This window comes from Emydura macquarii, unplaced genomic scaffold (assembly GCF_026122565.2).
Source record: "Emydura macquarii macquarii isolate MOO-44397 ecotype Brisbane River unplaced genomic scaffold, CSIRO-AGI_Emac_v2 contig_2372, whole genome shotgun sequence".
In the NCBI taxonomy this organism is placed as follows: Eukaryota; Metazoa; Chordata; order Testudines; family Chelidae; genus Emydura; species Emydura macquarii.
The window spans coordinates 2089855-2107046 of NW_027132509.1; the positions used below are offsets into that span (position 1 = coordinate 2089855).

The window sequence follows — 17192 nt, forward strand, 5'->3', positions numbered from 1 at the left end:
TATTTATCTTAAATAAAACTAAAAATGGATGAAGTATTGAATTTTAGAAAATGTGTGCTTTTGTTACTGGTAAAGTAACTCCTTCAGAAACCTTACTTTTAGGATTTGTATTATGCACTTGTGCAGTACTAACATTGTATTAATTAATATGTGCATTCTTTAAGACAGGAACCATGGCCCAGATCCTCAAAAGTATTTGGGCACCTAACTTCCTTAGGAAATCCATGGGAATTAGCACTTTTGAGTATCTTGGTCCATATCTTTGTTTTTAAATCTCTGTAAAGTTCATGCAAAATTATGGTGCCTTATAGATAGGCTTGGCAGAACTCGATTTTTATTTTTTTAATAATTGTAAAAAATAAACATCTGATGTTAATAATATCAATTAATAATATCAGATGTTTATTTTTAAGCATTTTTTTTAATTTTCATCCATTTTAAATTTTCACAATTGTATAAAATGATGGGTTTTAAGTGATTTTTTTTCTTATTTTATCCATTTAAATTTTCACAGTTGCAGGAAATTATAGGTGGAGAGGGTCAGAATAATTATTGAATGGCAGTAGATGTTGAGATTGAAAATGTAAAAGCTTTATAATTGTTAAAACACAAATTCTCAATGTCACATGTCAAAATATACAAAATAAATATCTTCAAGCAACATTTTTCTTTCATTTCCTATTCTTGCCTGTTTTGATTATTATCAATGGTAATGTTTTGTTGTTTGTTTGTGTGGTGAAATCAACATTTACCAATTAAACTGTAATCCTTCCAAGCCTAAATGTAGATGTTTAATATAAAAAGAGAAGATTTTAGACGCAATCTCTACCCCTGGATTTCGATTACAAGTAATTAGCAAGAAATTTTAGGACTATCTAGTAGCACTTTGTGCTATATGGAAGGGTGAGTTCTGAGTATCCAGTTCAGTTCTTCAAAAAACAGACATGTTTTGTTCCTTGTGTTGCACCTGTTGTTATTGTTCAGGCCTTATTATACTGGACCTTAATTCATTGGATTTTTTATGGCTTTAGCCAATCTGAGCAATGTGCATCTCAGATAGATGCTCAGACACTCACTCATACACCAAAGTATTCCTTAGAACTGGATAAGATGGGGCTGGATTTCCTTCTCTTCCTAGATAATCACCAATGTCTATGTTGGTTTCAGGCTAGCTGAAAGCAGCATGCTTATAGGAGGGTTTTCTCTGAGAGACACTAGCAATTGAAACAATATTATGTCAATTGCTCCTAAAGAAGTTGACTGATTGACAGATAATCTAATCCAGTGGTTGTCAACCAGGGGTACTACCCCTGGGGGTACGCAGAGGTCTTCCAGGAGGTACATCAACTAATTTGCCTAGTTTTACAGTAGGCTACATAAAAAGAACTAGTAAAGTCAGTACAAACTAAAATTACATACTGACAATGACTTATTTGTATTGCTGTATATACTATTATATGGTAAGTATCAGACAGAAATGTAAGTACAATATTTATATTCCAGTTGATTTATTTTATAATTACATGGTAAAAATGAGAAAGTAAGTAATTTTTCAGTAATAGTGTGCTGTGACACTCTTGTATTATTGTGTCTGATTTTGTAAGCAAGTAGTTTTTAAGTGAGGTGGAACTTGGGGTACACAAGACAAATCAGCCTCTTGAAAGGGGTACATTAGTCTGCAAAGGTTGAAAACCACAGATCTAATCTAATCTATCACATTTATGTGGTCCTATTATAGTATCTGAGCACCTCACCTTTAAGCTATTTATCCTCACAACATGCCTGTGAGGCAGGGAAGTGCTATTTTCCCCATTTTGCAGATGGAAATATTGTGCACATCTGAGCAGTGTACGCAGCATTTTCTGTAGTGGTGAATGGATTCCAGTAAGAATCTGTCTACATTCGGCAATTATAATGTGATCATCACCACGGTTTCTGGGATCTCCTGGGCGAACTGAGATATCACTTTTTCTTCCTCTTGTGTTCTCTTTTTAAAATGCCTAGATTGGGGTGACCAGCTAGCAAGTATGAAAAATCGGGATACTTTTTTTTCCCGGGGGAGGTATAAGTTATAATTGCATATATAAGACAAATCCCCTAATATCGGGATGGTTCTAATGATATCGGGATGTCTGGTCACCCTAGACTAGATCTTATATTCAAATTCACTTGGTTAATTTTTAGGCCAAGATTTTCAAAAGTAACTTGTGATTTTGAGTGTCCAGCTTGAGACATCTTAGAGAGGCCTCTTTTCAGAGGGTGAATTCTCAGCCCTATCTGAACCCACAGACTGCCACATTCACCTGATGATAAAACAAGTGAGACATATGTTGCACATCCCACCAACTTGCCTGCAGTATTCTTCTTAAGTCACCAAGCAAATGAAATCCTCCCCTCCCACTGTAAATACTTTTCCAGCAGGCAGAGCTGAGGCAACAATCCCCTGTGTTCCTATTAAGAATGAAAAACTGTATGAGCAGTGGACCTGTATTTTGGTTTTTCAGAGATAACAATGCTGAACTCTTGTACGGTGCTTTTCTTATTACAGATTGCAAATACATGGTCCCCGGTAAGCCTTATTCAGCTTCTGTTGGCTTTCAGATCTGTGGTGATAAAGACCAGAATAGAATAGAACAGAATAATTGGGATAGCCCTGATGTAAATGAGGCTGAAGTTGGCCCTTTACTTTTGAACACAAGGATTATCTTTTGTAGTGAAACATATTTATTATAGGAGATGAAAACCCATATTTTATAGACTGTAATAGCTGATGTTCCAACTTTGTACCTTATTCTAAAATATAACAGCAACACAGACACTGTTAATAATGCAATCAAAGCATTCTAGTTCCTTTTAAATAATGCACAAAGAAGCCTTTGATAGGAAACAACTTTCATCACCCTCAAAGATTAGATGGCTTAGTATGGTCTGTTTATTATGTTTATATGTAGACAGTTGTAATTTCACATTTGACTGGAGAATGGCAAGAGTAAATTATAGCAGGTAAGCACTAGTGTTAGACTTACTTTTAAAAGGAAAACCATATTCCTTTTTAATGTGTCTCTAAATGGGGTTATTCAAGGTTGTAAAAGGTACTTTCCATTAGTATGCTGACAATACGCATAACAATTATGTATATATTTAAAAGCACTGTGTTGGTTTTTGGATAAACAAATAGCTAATTATCGTTGGTACCCACTGCACTATTGGATATAAAACAGTCTCTTTAGTGCAGTAATGCAATATATTCATTTAATACTTTATTTTAATTTCTGCTTTTGTCATTTGTTGTGCTTTTGAAAGATTACATTTTGTAAGCAAAGATGGGCAAAAAATGAAGTGATTTTTGTTTTGTAAAATCTAGTTGGGGTTTAGGTTTGCAAAACCAAAACGAAAGCTAGTCAGGATCTCTTTTATCTCAACCATCCTAACTTTGAGTGGGGGACAGAGATGCTGGCTAAATGTTTCTGGTTTTAACCCATTTCTAGATAAATGTTCCACAGATGCCTATTGCTGGTTCAGACAGGTTTCGGCACCTTGGGAAAAAGTTGCAAGTTTGGTGTGATGATGACCTGTGAAATCTGATTTATAATCCAGTCATGACTCTGATATTGGTTGCCATTTTGGACCTGAGGGCAGAGAGCGAGGGTTCCCACCTCTTCTAGCGTTCTTGTTTGTTTTCACTCTGCCTTTTGTTAGTGTGGCTGGAAAACGTCTCCCCTCAGGGATGCTATGGCAGATGGGGGGAGCTGAGACAGCTAGTTGGAAGATACATTTTATTTTAATTCTCCATTTGGAAAACGATACCTTGGAGTTGGCAGACAGTTCCTTGTCTTAATCAGACTAAGAACGTCCCCTTGCCGCCCATTGCAAAATAGGCATGTAGACAAAGTGATTCCTCCTGCATCAGGTTTTGTATTTTATATATTTATTTTTAGATGAATAGAATAAACTCAGAATTATACTGAATTTGCGCACCACTAAATTTTAACCGAGCCCTTCCAATTGCCATGGAGAGCAAAGATCCAGAGGTTACATCCAAACTCAAATCTGCCATGGCATGGCACATAGTCTCTGCTGAGCCTTCATGCAGCGTTGAAAAATATCTCTTCTGTGGACTTTTTTTTTTTTTTTTTTTTTTTTTTAAAGAAAACCATCTTCTTGCTGAATGAATAACATGTGGCACAACCATCGGTCACATCAGCAGCTGCGGTAGCGCCAGAATGCTGGTCCTGGATTTTGTGAGTTTAAAGGGCAATGAGGTTTGAACAAAAAACAACTTTTCCCAAACTTGTTACTGGAGGAAAATTGGTGACAAGTGCTTGACTAGTGGCACATGAAACTGAGGACTTCTGTCCAAAAGCAGAAGTGTAACTTCTCCAGCAATGTGGCAGAGAATTTCTCAGCTTGACACTTGCAATTTACACTTTACCTGAAAACATCAGTATAATTTTGTTGGCCTAATGTCATTATCCCTCTCCAGTTTTTCAGTCCTTCCTCTTCCAAAAAATAACAATCTACACTGCAAAGATTTAAAAAAAAAAAAAAATCCTCCTCCCCCCCATCTCCCTCCAAAAACGCTGAGGCCATCTTTAGAGCTGGAAGAAAATACTAATTATGTTTCAAGAGATTTGCGGGGGTAGGGGATGCATTTTTTCCCCCCAAATCAAAGCCCATTTATTTTTTATCAGTTTTCAGAAAATATTTTTGATGATTTTGTTTCAGTTTTTGCAAACCAATTTGGCAAAAAACAACCACCACCAGTTTCCATTAACAAAGTTTTACCAAAGGTAAAAAAAAGTTACTGGAAACCATTTTTTAAAAATGTTTTTTTATTTGTGTGTGTGACAAAAAGTTTGACCAAAATGAAATTTTGGGAATGGGGCTATTCACATGCTTAAAGTTAGGCAAATACTTTGCTGAACTGAGGCCTTAATCAGAAGTCCTATTTTACTGAGACATTTCCCAGGGAACAAACTTAGCCTTATGATGGTGAATGGCAGAGACTTTTTTGTTTTTCAAGACATAATTAGCTCAGTGAAAACACTGTTGGCCAGTTCCAAGTGTTCAAGTGGTGTTTAAAGTGTGAAACTCTGATCTTTTAATATAGAAGTTATCAAATAAATATAAAATAAACCTGGAATGAATATAATTTATCATCTAGTATTTCTGTGACTATATTTTATTGACATAAATCTTTTCTGCCATCTTTTTAATGGCCTCCTCTATTAATCTGGACAGTTGCTTATTTGGGATGATAAATAGTTCACTGGCAGTCTACTGTATTTGCCAGTTCTAAATAAAGAAACAGAAAGGTTAAAACTAACTGACCTCCTATAGTTTTCACACCTCTGTGACCTTGCAGGTGTTAAAGCAAGAGTCTTCCAAAATGGGAGAGGCAGTCTGCTAGAGATATTGCTCCCAGAATTGTTTTAGTTCCACTGCGTCATTACAAACATATGGTTTCACTTCCAAATGTTTAACATTTCCTTCCATTTCCTCAGGAAATCATTCTTTCTGTTGTTTAAACTTTTGAAACTGGATGGATATCTTTATTGGCAGACGTACAGAGAATGACACAATAATTAAACCCAGCCCAAGATAGGCTTCTGATCATCTGAGCTGCCCCACAGTCTGTCTTTTCCCTTCCCTGCTAGTCTGTAGTCAGGAATCTGGACATGCAATTAAAGCACTGTTTGCATTGGCTTTGCACTTGTTTAATATAACAAAATTGTCACCTTCTGGGCTTGAACTGAGACATATGGTTTTACTTCTTAGTACAGTACATGGTCCATATATCACAAAATACTAATGAAGACCAGAATCCTGCAACTGACTGAGCAGGGTCAATTGCAAGATCAGGGCCTACAGAAAAAATGTATGTCACCTAAAAGGAATTAAAACAACGATGCCATTTATTTATGTTACTTATCAAGTATATCCCGTTTTTTAGGGGAGATTATCAAAGATAGGGTGGCTCAGGGGAACTGGACTGACTCTTGTGTTTAGCTGGTTTACTACTGGTATTTCCTTTTTCCTTCTTAAAAATGGGTTAACAATTCTCATGTGCTGGCCATGTTATAGAGCTGTAGCAGCAGGTGTGTGTGTTCATTTATTCTCTATGTTGATTGTAACAATAAACATATTATCCATATTATGTTTAACTTGCTTCTTAATAGTGTTTTCTGTATCTTGCATGCCATGATGTCAAGCTGTTGAATGTATGATTCTGGTATATTATTCAGGCAATGTATATGCTCAGATATTAATCTTTAGTGATATTATAAGCATTTTAGGGTGAATGTTACCCCTACTATACTGTTTGACAAATTTAAAAAAACAGCATATATTTTTGTATTACAAATAATTATGCTATACATAAAATAAGACTACATAAGAAACATTTAAAATGCATCAAGTGTTTACATATATTTGTACTTTTACACTGCTTTTTACCACATTAAGATTCATATATTTAATCTGTATTAAGAAATATTACTTTTTGCAGTGTTCACTTTATATTGTCTTGGCTTCAGAGCGATCATAGCAGAGTTTGGGACTTTTAGAAGGGATTGATTTCTAATTTGGGAGAAAGATGAGTGACGCAGAGACTTGGGATGTTTTTTCTGGGTGTATGTTACGCACAATAAATAAACAATTACTGTTAACCTTGCACTGAGACAATGAAAGCAGCAACAAACCTATGTAATTCCACCTTCAGAACTCCAGCTAAATCTCATCTGAGGCTCAGCACCTTTAGCTTGCCACAGGTCTCTGTTTCCACTCCCCTATTGCACTGCAAACTCCTACTGAATTTGCTGCCCACTATGACGCTGGTCCAGAAAAGAATGTAATCACATGCCTAAAGCGTATGCACATATTTAAAGTTAAGCACTTACTTAAGTGCTTTGATGGAGAAGGGTTTGTGCCATGTCTCAGCATGATTGCTTTCCAGCTGTCATCGTCCCAATGCATACTGGTATTCCCTTTATGCCTTTCTCCCTTTCTCTACCATCTGACTCTCCTTTCCCATCATCTATTTCTTCCCCTCCCGATTCCAATCAAAGGATTCTTGTTTTTCTGTCCTCACTTGAATTTAGCAAATTCTCTTTTGGTTGCCATTGCTTTGCGTATGTCTTCTCTCCAGACATCTACAGGTTTGAGCTGCATAGCTATGCAGCACTTGAAAGGGCCACCGTCCAGGCTGTTAGGCCTACCATTCAGCGTGCTGACTTTTTCTCAGGGCATGTCTGTGTCATAGCGTTCCGTGCCGCATGCCCCAGCCAATACAAACACCGGAACCACAAGCTGTTGCTAGTGGGTGGTCCAGAGGATCAGTTAAGATTAAAATAATAATGCGCCATTTATCTTTGGGTGCTTGGCAAATACTGAACCTACTGGATCAGAACTATGGTCCCACTTGTCCAGTATCCTGTCTCTGACAGCCACCAGTACCAGATGCATCAAAGGACGATGCAAGAAAACCTGCAATCTATATACATGGGTGAATGCAATCACTAGCCCCTGCATAGGAGGGGAAGGGTGTTTGGCTCCCCCTGCCTTTACACACCCATGCAAAAGATGGCTGCAATCTGGCCATATGTGAGCCAGTCCAATATCTGATATGTATTCCGCCTGGGGATTACATCCTCTTCTTGCAGGGATGAGCATGATGAAATCAGCTCTAGTGGATAAAAACCTATTCTGTGTCTATAGAATCTCCAGCGAATGGATGGTGTGTTCGTAGATTCCTGTGTTCACCTGTATTTTTCCTACTAGTGGAGGGATGAGGGGGAAATAAAGGGTGCTGCACAAGCTAGTATAGCTGTAAAATCGAAGTAACCGAGGCGCTGACAACTTGTGTGGGTTTTGTATGTCTGCTTGCAGTGTTATGTTATGTGTTTGGAAGTGAGTTGTTTCCATAATAACAGTGACTGCCATATGGCAGCAAGAAAGGGGGCGAGAAGAACGCTTAAGGAAACACAATATGTTGTTTGACATTTTGTGTATTTTTAAAGGAATAATATATCTTAAGTGTGTGCAGCAGCTCCACACTGACCAGAGTTTAATGCTCATCTTGCAAAACTAATATTTGACACCATATTTGACTACAATTTGTGGTTTTCTTTTCCCTCATTTTCCTATTAGATATTGGCTCATAAAGTGCTTTTCACTGGAGTCAGATTGCTGCTCAGTGATGGAACTACAATTAAAAATAACATACAATAGGACGGCATGTGAAACTCAGTCTCACCCGTCACAGGTGCTGTATGTGCAAAGCTCTAGTTACCGCCCATGAATGGATAGCACTGATGTTAAATACTTTAAAAATATGTATCCTATAAATATATGTATATTAGAGGATGGTTTTAGCTACAAAGTCAAATCCTAATTTTCGCAGAGTTTCGTGGCATTCTGACCAATATTTAAATATATACAGGGGGAGCTAGCATAGGGTGTAGGGCATAGGGCTATTGCAAGTTCCCATTAATTCCAAATTTTGATGCAGCTGCATGTACAAATTCACTTTTTCAAGGCTTCTGATGACTCTCCCCTCAAGGTTTTTTTCCTTTCTCTTTTCCCTGCAATGGTAACCAATATGGGGATTGCCTTCTCTGAGTCTACATAGCTCCAGAAATGAAAGACCAAAAATTGTCATCTTATCACAGCTGAATGGCATTAGTGAGACTTTTTTGCCTGCACTAGGACTGTAGAATTGAGCTCATTGTGTTGCCTCTTGGGTCCAGAATTTTTGGCTTTGACTTTCCAAGGGGGGTTATGTTTTGGATTTCTTATACTGAGCTCACTTGTGGTATTTTAAAATTCTAACCAGCCCAAAACACATAAAGAGGATCTTCAGGTTTTTACACTCTTTTTTTCTTCTTCTTTTATTGCCTCTAGAGAGAGATTATTACAGTTTATGTGACAAGCAGCCAATTGGAAGGCTTCTCTTTCGGCAGTTCTGTGAAACTCGACTGGAGCTTGAGTGTTGCATTAGGTTCCTTGACGCGGTGGTAAGTTAATTCTTCTGATATTTTCAGTTCTTTATTGCACTCTGTTCCTTGGTAATGAACTGAAGAACATCAGTGTAGGAGTACAAAAAATAAACCATTGTTCTTTAGGAGTAAAATGCTCTACATGGCACAAAGATGTGAGCCTTTCCTGTAGTATGCTCCTGCAGAATATTTTGTTTGTCACCATTAACATCTCTATCAGGTAAATAGTCAAAATATTTTGCTCCCTCTCCAGAAGATTCTTCTTGACATCCAGAAATCATTGTAAACCTTGACTATAAAATGTATTGGAAAATGCAGGGTTTTTAATAATATTTAATTGGCATTTATGATCCCATGATACTTGAAAAGAAACATTTTGTACCAGCCATCTGTGAACCCAATGTAAGAGGGTGTAAGTGTTTTTTAGTCTGATAGAAATCATAAAAAGAATTTTAATACTGTTTGACCAAAATCTGTATGTAGACTGCTGAGCCCATGGAATGTATTGCAAGATCAGGATCTTATTAAACTAGGGTGACCAGCTAGCAAGTGTGAAAAATCAGGAAGGGGTGGTGGGTAATGGGTGCCTATATAAGAAAAAGCCCTGAATAATGGGGCTATCCCTATAAAATCAGGACATCTGCTCACCCTGTATTAAACATCAAGTCTTTCTTTGGATTGTTTGTACCAATATTAAACAGGATGGCAATTGGTTCTAAATGTAATGTGTTGGACTACCATGGTGCCTTGCCTCGGTAATAAACAACCTTTGGCAATATACCTTCTTTCATAAGCAGGCTCAGAAATGCTCTACATTGTGCCTAGAGAGCACAGAGACCCACTGGTAATAAATGGCCTTAAAATTGCCTCCACCACTTTTATGTTTGTGTTTTTGCAGATGCGCCAACTTCGGAGTGGCATGCATAAATGCATTTGAACATCAGAGAATTGCACACTCAGACTCTTAGATGTGAAGGGCTGTTGGTGCAGTTTTAGAGGCCAGATTGCCATCCCTTTGAACTCTGGGTTCACTCCTTGCAAATACATTTCATAGTTTCCTCGTGCAACCCCCTGTGCTCACGTCTGAACTTTCAGATTGTTGAGTAGAGCAAAAACGTTACTATTTTCTTTAACGAGATATCAGAATATATCTAAGATTGCAGTGTTATGTTATGTTATGCTGTATCCCTGTCAAAGAAGGAGAGTGGAAAGTTCAGTGCCTGGCTCTAAACCTTCTAGACGTAGCTATCATGTAGTTGTCATAGAGTAGCAGTGGAGTAGATTCTGTAAGGTAGCCAGACAGCTTCCATGTTGAGCTCCAGCTGGCTGTGCAGCCAAATCTGTGCCTATAGTGACATTTATTAGCTACTCTACACCAGTGCCTGCTAGAAAATCTGGGGGCTGCAGTAGGAGGGCAGGCAGAAGCTGCTGTCATAGAATGAATCTGTTCATCCTCCATTGAAACACAAGGGTGTTCTTGGCCACTCCACAATAGGTTAGTTCAGGAAGTGGGGACAGATGTGTACAGTGGTCTTTGTCTGCCTGAAGAAAGTGCCTTTAGTCGTCCATTTAAAATACGTATAAATTATTTCTTACTCTTTGGCTTGGGAGACAACAACAGAAAAGAATGATCTTCCGTTTCTGTGTATTTTCCATAAAAACCAAAAAAAGGAAGTTTTTTTAAAATTTAGAGCGGTTACACGATGTAGGGGCTCTGTGCGCCACTATTATCTATTATTAATAAGGCTGGAAGAATTAGTTTTTTATCTGTAAATGTCAACTTCACCATACACAGACAAACCAATGGAAAAAAACATTTCCATCGATGATAATTGAAATTTACAGACAGGCAAAGTAAGAAAAGTGCTGCTAGAGAATTTATTAGAGTTTGGTGTAAGGATGTTTACTTTGTATATTTTGACATGTGATGTTGACTAATTGTGTTTTAATGGTTATAAAGGTTTAACTTTTGAAATCTCAGTATCTAGTGTCATTAAATAATTGCCTGTCGTTCCCTCTTGCCCTACACCGCACCATTGACTGGTCTCTCCCCATAATTTCTTGCAACTGTAAAAATTTAAATCGATAAAAGCAGAAGATAAGCTTAAAAATAAACATTGATATTATCTGTCACAATTATTTTTTAAAAATTGAATTCTGTATTTGTAATATGTGTATTCCAGTAATGCCTAGAAGCCTCAGCGATCAGGGTCGCCTTGTGCTGGTCCTGTACAGACACATAGTAAGAGACAGCTTTGGCCCTGAAGAACTTTCAGTCTAAATAAACAATACACAAAGGCTGGTCGAAAGGAAGTATTATTATCCCTATTGGGTGTATATCATCTCGTCTCAACAACACAATCAACTTTACAATACAACATGATAATCTTCCTTTACATAAAGTACTGGGAGAATTGCTGCAGTCAGTCTCACTCCTGGAATTTAGGGCAACAAACTGCCTCACCCTTCTGCAACCCCTAGCTAGACATCCTTAGCAGCCACTGAGAGAGCTATGGCATTTCAATACTCTCCTAGATGCAGTGCAGTGCCCGGGGGGATGTCTACATTGCAATAAAACACCCGCAGCTGGCCCATGTCAGCTGACTCAGTTTCGCGGGTGGGAGGCTCAGGTTGTGTGGCTATAAAATTGCAGTGTAGATGCAGGACCCGCCCCCATCATGGGATCCCAGAGCCCAGGCTCCAGCCCGAGCCCAGACCCCTACACTGCAATTTTACAGCCCTGCGTTCCCAAGTTAGCTGACACAGGCCAGCCGCCGGTGTTTTATTGCAGGATAGACATATCCTTGGACAACAATATTGTGAAAGGTTGAGAGAGTACTGGTGTCAGTAAGGGAAATGGCTGTGTCTAAAAGCTCCAAACCCCAATGACCCCAGGCAAATAACCCAAGATCCTTCTGCCAGGATGCTTTTGGCAAACACCCTTAGCTTGCTGCTCTGGACCTGAACTGTCTTGAGTGCTATTACAATATTTTTGTGTAGCCCAGAGATCTGTATTCACAGAAAAACTGTGATCAACAATAGGTTGAATAAAATGATTGAGCTACATGGAGATCTGAATATTCACTCTCTGATCTTTAAGCATTTTGATGGCTTTTGTTAATCGATTTCAATTTTTGTTAAAGTTTGTTGACAACTGGTGGAATTTCCTACATTATCCAACCTTAAGGTCTAGCCACACATCCATTACATTGAATGATTGCTACTGAATTTCACCCACCGAAGTCACTCTGTGTGGCGTGGGTTAATTCCTAGGTTAGGCAAAAGAGGACCATAATGTTTGACTTTACAGCCCCATTCTGAGACCACCAGAAATGTGAATCATACCTTGTTAGAGACCATCTGCTGCCCCAGGATCTGCAGCAGGAGAAGTGCAGCCTTCCGGTTTCTCTGTGACTTCATTATTCTTTTTAAAGCAGCAAACACAATGAAGCTTTGTTTTTACTTATTTTTTGTGTTTATTTGGTACTAAGTAAAAATACTTAGCTCTTCATCAGAAGATCTCAGAGCACTCTTCAGGTTTGCAAGTATTATTATCCCTGTTGTACAGAGAGAGAAATTGAAGCACAGAGAGATTAAGTGACTTGCCCAAGGTTGCACAGCAAATCAGTAGCACAGCCTGGAATATGCCTATGTCCCCCGCCATCCAGGCCCCTTTTTAACCACTACTGCTTCCAAAAGCAGGCAACAGTAAATGCTGTATGTGATTTACAAACACAAGTAGGAGAGGAAACTGGAAGGTGAGGAGTTCAGTTAGACTGTCAGCAGCCTACTCATAATCTCTCTTTTCCATATCCAAGTCAGATGCAGTTTAGAGAGAACTTTCTCACTCCTCTTATTTCAAACATCCATAGTATTGACCTGGATTACAGATTGAGAAAAAATCCTCTTTTGCATGGCATTTATTTCAGCTGTCATGAGTACCCAACCTGATCTCCCGGGGAGATTGATTATATGGCATGTTATATATTTGTTTGCATTTTTAAAGTATTCATTTTTATAATAAAGCAAGTTCCACAATCACTAAAGTTAGAACTGGAAACAGATCCCTCCTGCTGATACAATTGTCAAGTTGCTACAGTTAGATTGTGACAAGGGACACTGACAAGATACAAATCACAGGCCTGATTCCCCACTGCACCGTCATTTACATCTCTGCCACCCCAGTGCTACATGGGCATAAAAAAATGCTGCTCAATCACAATAGTAGCATTATTGCCCAGCACTTTGCCCAGGTGTAACTGACTACGCAAGGCACAAGGCAAAGGAGAACCAGGGCTTACAAATTCAAATAGATTTATCTGTGTTACTAATTCGGGGCCTCATCTACAACCCTCTGAAGTCAGTTGGGGCAGGTTGTTACAATGTGGGTAGAGAACCATGGGGTGGAGTGGGGAAGATTTGAATGGCAGTGACAGGACACATGATTGCATTGATTGACAATGGATGGGATTTTCCAACGCTCCCAGCATCAGCTTAAATCTTCTCCCATTGAAATCCAGGGCAAAACCCCCTTGTCATCAATGAGGGCAGAGTTAGGTCAACACTGAGCCCTTCTGAAAATCCCACCTGCATACATTAATACAATATTTTCTTGAAATTAACAACTGGCTGGATTTAGCATTGAACATAGAGATGAAATGTGAAGATCCAAACGCTTATCTTCTTTGTACAGTGTCCTCGCTATCAAACAGTGTGTTTCAGTCACAGACAGGCATACCTGCCAAAATTTCCAAACTAGGGTGCCTCAATCCGGATTTAGATACTTACTTTTAACTGGTTCTATTCTGCAGGAGATTGTCACTCCCACTGAAGTCAGTTGAAATGTGGATGTTCTGCACTCCTGAAAATAGGGCCATTTTCCAGAGTGCCTAAACTTGAATTTAGTGCTTAACTTTAGCAGCCAAGTTTAGAAATTTTGGCCACCGTACAGAAAAATGTATTGGGAGAACTCTCCACACTTGGTCTCACATCTGTCCTCTCCACACAAGAGCAGTTTGTTCACTTACTGATGCATATCTGAAAGGACAATATTACTGTAATAATGAGGCGTGGAAGGATTATGTTTTTGTAAATTGGTAACTGTAGCTAAATATCGATTTCACCGCACACACACACAAACCATCAAAAAATATTTCCATCGATGGTGATAAAAATTTACAGATAGCTGAAGTATAAGAAAAATGTTGCTTGAAAAATTATTAGAGTTTGACTTAAGGCTATTTACTATTGTGTATTTTGACATATGATGTTGATAATTTGTGTTTTAATGGTTATAGAGCTTTAACTTCTTGAATGTCATGTCTGGAACTGTCATTAAATAATTGTCTGACCCTGCCTAATTTCCCGCAAACTGCGAAAATTCAAATTGATCAAAATTGAAAAAAAAAAATGCTTAAAAATAAACATTGATATTATCAGTTGAAATGATAAAAAAAGATATCAAATTCTTCCAAATCTAGTAATAAGAAATGATAATGAAATAAGGAATAATAAACCAGCAGTTGAAATGGAAGAGAAACCTGGAACCCAAGGTCAGAAGGGGACTATTGTGATCACTTATTCTGACCTCCTGTATAACACAGGCCATAGGACTTCCCTTAAATAATTCCTATATTATGTCTTTTAGAAAAACATCTAGTCTTGATTTAAAAATTGTCAGTGATGGAGAATCCACCACAACCCTTCATAAATTGCTCCAATGGTTAATTACTATCACTGTCAAAAATGTATACCTTATTTCCAATCTGAATTTGTCTAGCTTCAATTTCCAGCCATTGGATCACGTTATACCTCACTCTGCTTGACTGAAAAGATGAGATCATTATTAAATTTTTGTTCCCTGCGGTAGATACTTATGGACTGTAGTCAAGTCACCCCTTAACCTTCTCTTTGTTAAGCTAAATAGATTGAAGTCTTTGAGTCTATCATTATATAAAGCATTATATAAAGCATGTTTTCTAATCATCTAAACATTCTTGTGGTTCTTCTCTGAGCCTCTCCAATTTACAAACATCCTTCTTGAACTGTGTGCACCAAAACTGGGCACATTATTCCAGTGGTGGTTACTCCAGTGCCAAATAGAGAGGAGCAGTTCCAGAGAGGTCAATTCCATCATAAGGACAGAAAAAGGAATGGAGAGGAGAGGAATATAAGTAGGGTGACCATATTTCCCTAAACTGAAAATGGGACACACGGGGTGGCCCAAGACCCTTCCTGCCCAAATGTTCCTCTGCACCCCCAACTGAGCCAAATGGCAGAGAGGGCAAAGAGGAATGGGTGTGGGCTGGGATCTGGGCAGCAAAGCAGGGTGTGAGCGCTTTTGATCTTGGCGCCAGGGGATGAGGCTATTGGACGATTGGCAATGCAGCTCAGGGTCCCACAGCAGTAACACCAGAATCCCTGACACCTCCAGCCAGGCAGCGGAGAGACAGCGGGGATATAAGCTTCTCTACCTGCTGCTCTCATTGAGGGTTTTTGCCTAATTCACTTTATTTCACAATCCCTGTCACCCTTTGCTGCCAGGGAGGGGGCAGGAAACTGACAGACCCCAGATCTGAATCCTCAATTATGGAGTGGCTTTGAAAGAAGGACCCCCACACACCTGGCATGTTAAGGGGCATCTGAGAGCTGCACAGAGCTCTGAGAACTCACAAGAACCATCCCTCACCCAGCCTCTTTGCCCCTCGCTAACAATATGCTCCACAGCCTCAGCAGAACAGCCCCAGGCTGAAGAGGTGCTGGAGGCTGAACTCTCCTCTCCCCCAAGAGCTCCTGGCTTCTTTCCACCAGGAATTGTGGGAGGCACCAGCTGGCTCTGCTTGCTACCCTGGCTGACAGGTTCTTTTTCTTAGCATGTGAGCAAATGTTCAGTCTTTGGAAGACAAGCGCATCACTGTGAATTCAGTGATGCAATTGTCCTGGGAGAGAAGCTGTGGCAGACAGCAGAGTTTGCACTGCTTTATTCTCTGTATGCAGCAGCAATGCTTGGCACAGAGTAGCTTCCTGGGAACCAGGCATCGATGTGTACTGAGATTTCTGGAGGACAGGGCTGCCTGCATGCTATTTGCCTCTTCCAGGGCTGGCGTATTTGTGTAAATAAAGCAAATCACATTGAGATTTAACCTTAACTCTGTTCACTGATTTCTCCTTCACTGGGAAACTGACCCACAAGACCTAGGCCATCTCTCGCTCAGTAGTGGGGCAACACTGGCCTCAGGAGGATAATATAATAATCATGGCATCATTGGTTATTATTTTAACAATGCACATGAGAGTGTGAGGTTCCTACCTCCCCCCACAGATAAATGATACACTCTTTGCCTCCTACAGAAGAGAAAATAATCACAAAAGTGTCTGTCTGAAAGAAGCAAGGGGAGGAGCAGCAATAAATTTATGCAATTATTCAGTGAGGCAGGTGCCTGGCATAAAAGAAACCCCTGTGCAAGCCAGAGAGGGGGAAATCCATGCTCACAGCACTGGAGGAATCTGCCCAGGGCTGATGCAGTAAATGGAACTGGGCAGATTTGGGAGCTGGGAATCTCCCTCCCCAGTTATTTCCCCTGCAGACCTTTTTCAGTGTGTCTCTCTCCTCTTTCCCTGTCTAACTGCTTCCCTCCTTGCTGGAACACTTGATCTGTGTCCCAATCCCAGGGGGCATTTTTCTGTAGCTTTATCAACTCCTCCTAATGGGAGCGAGAGCCTGTGTGTGCCAGTGAGGACAGCAGCTCTCGGAGTGACAGATGTAGGGGGAGCAGAGATGGGCTGAGGAGGGGTCATTTGTGCAGAGTCACATTCCTGCCCATCCCCAACACTTCCCTTAGTTCTGTCTTGCTTACTGGGAGTCCCCTGCTCAGCAGGTGGTGTCAGCAAAGCCCAGAGCTAACCTAGCACTGCTGACCCCTTGTAGCCAGAGAGCAGTAGCTGCTGCCCGGGGGACAGTTCTGAAGGCAGCGTTGCCCACCAGGAGCAGTGGAGAAGCTTACTTCCCTGCTACTGCTGGCAGGCAGCACTGCCTACGCAAGAGAGGGTCAAATGCCTAGTTTTGGCAAAAAAGTTGGGACGGCCAGGACAGAGCTGAAAAAGGGGACTGTCCTGGCCATACCGGGACGTATGGTCACCGTAAGTGTAAGGCCAGGTCTACACTTCCCTGAGAATTCGGTGGCAGGCGACGGGAGT

General features: G+C 39.8%; 1 protein-coding gene across 5 annotated transcripts in view; it reads left to right on the top strand.

The window, feature by feature from the left end:
- GRK5 (G protein-coupled receptor kinase 5) overlaps positions 1–17192 on the top strand; it is a 218490-nt gene that overhangs the window by 123479 nt on the left and 77819 nt on the right. For all 5 annotated transcript variants that reach the window (XR_010922183.1, XR_010922184.1, XR_010922185.1 and 2 more), the window contains exon 3: positions 8902–9014. Coding sequence is in view for 2 of the 5 variants with exons in the window: in XM_067561319.1 (XP_067417420.1) it covers positions 8902–9014 (113 nt within the window). In the remaining 3 variants the exon portion in view is untranslated. The remainder of the gene's footprint in view (positions 1–8901; positions 9015–17192) is intronic.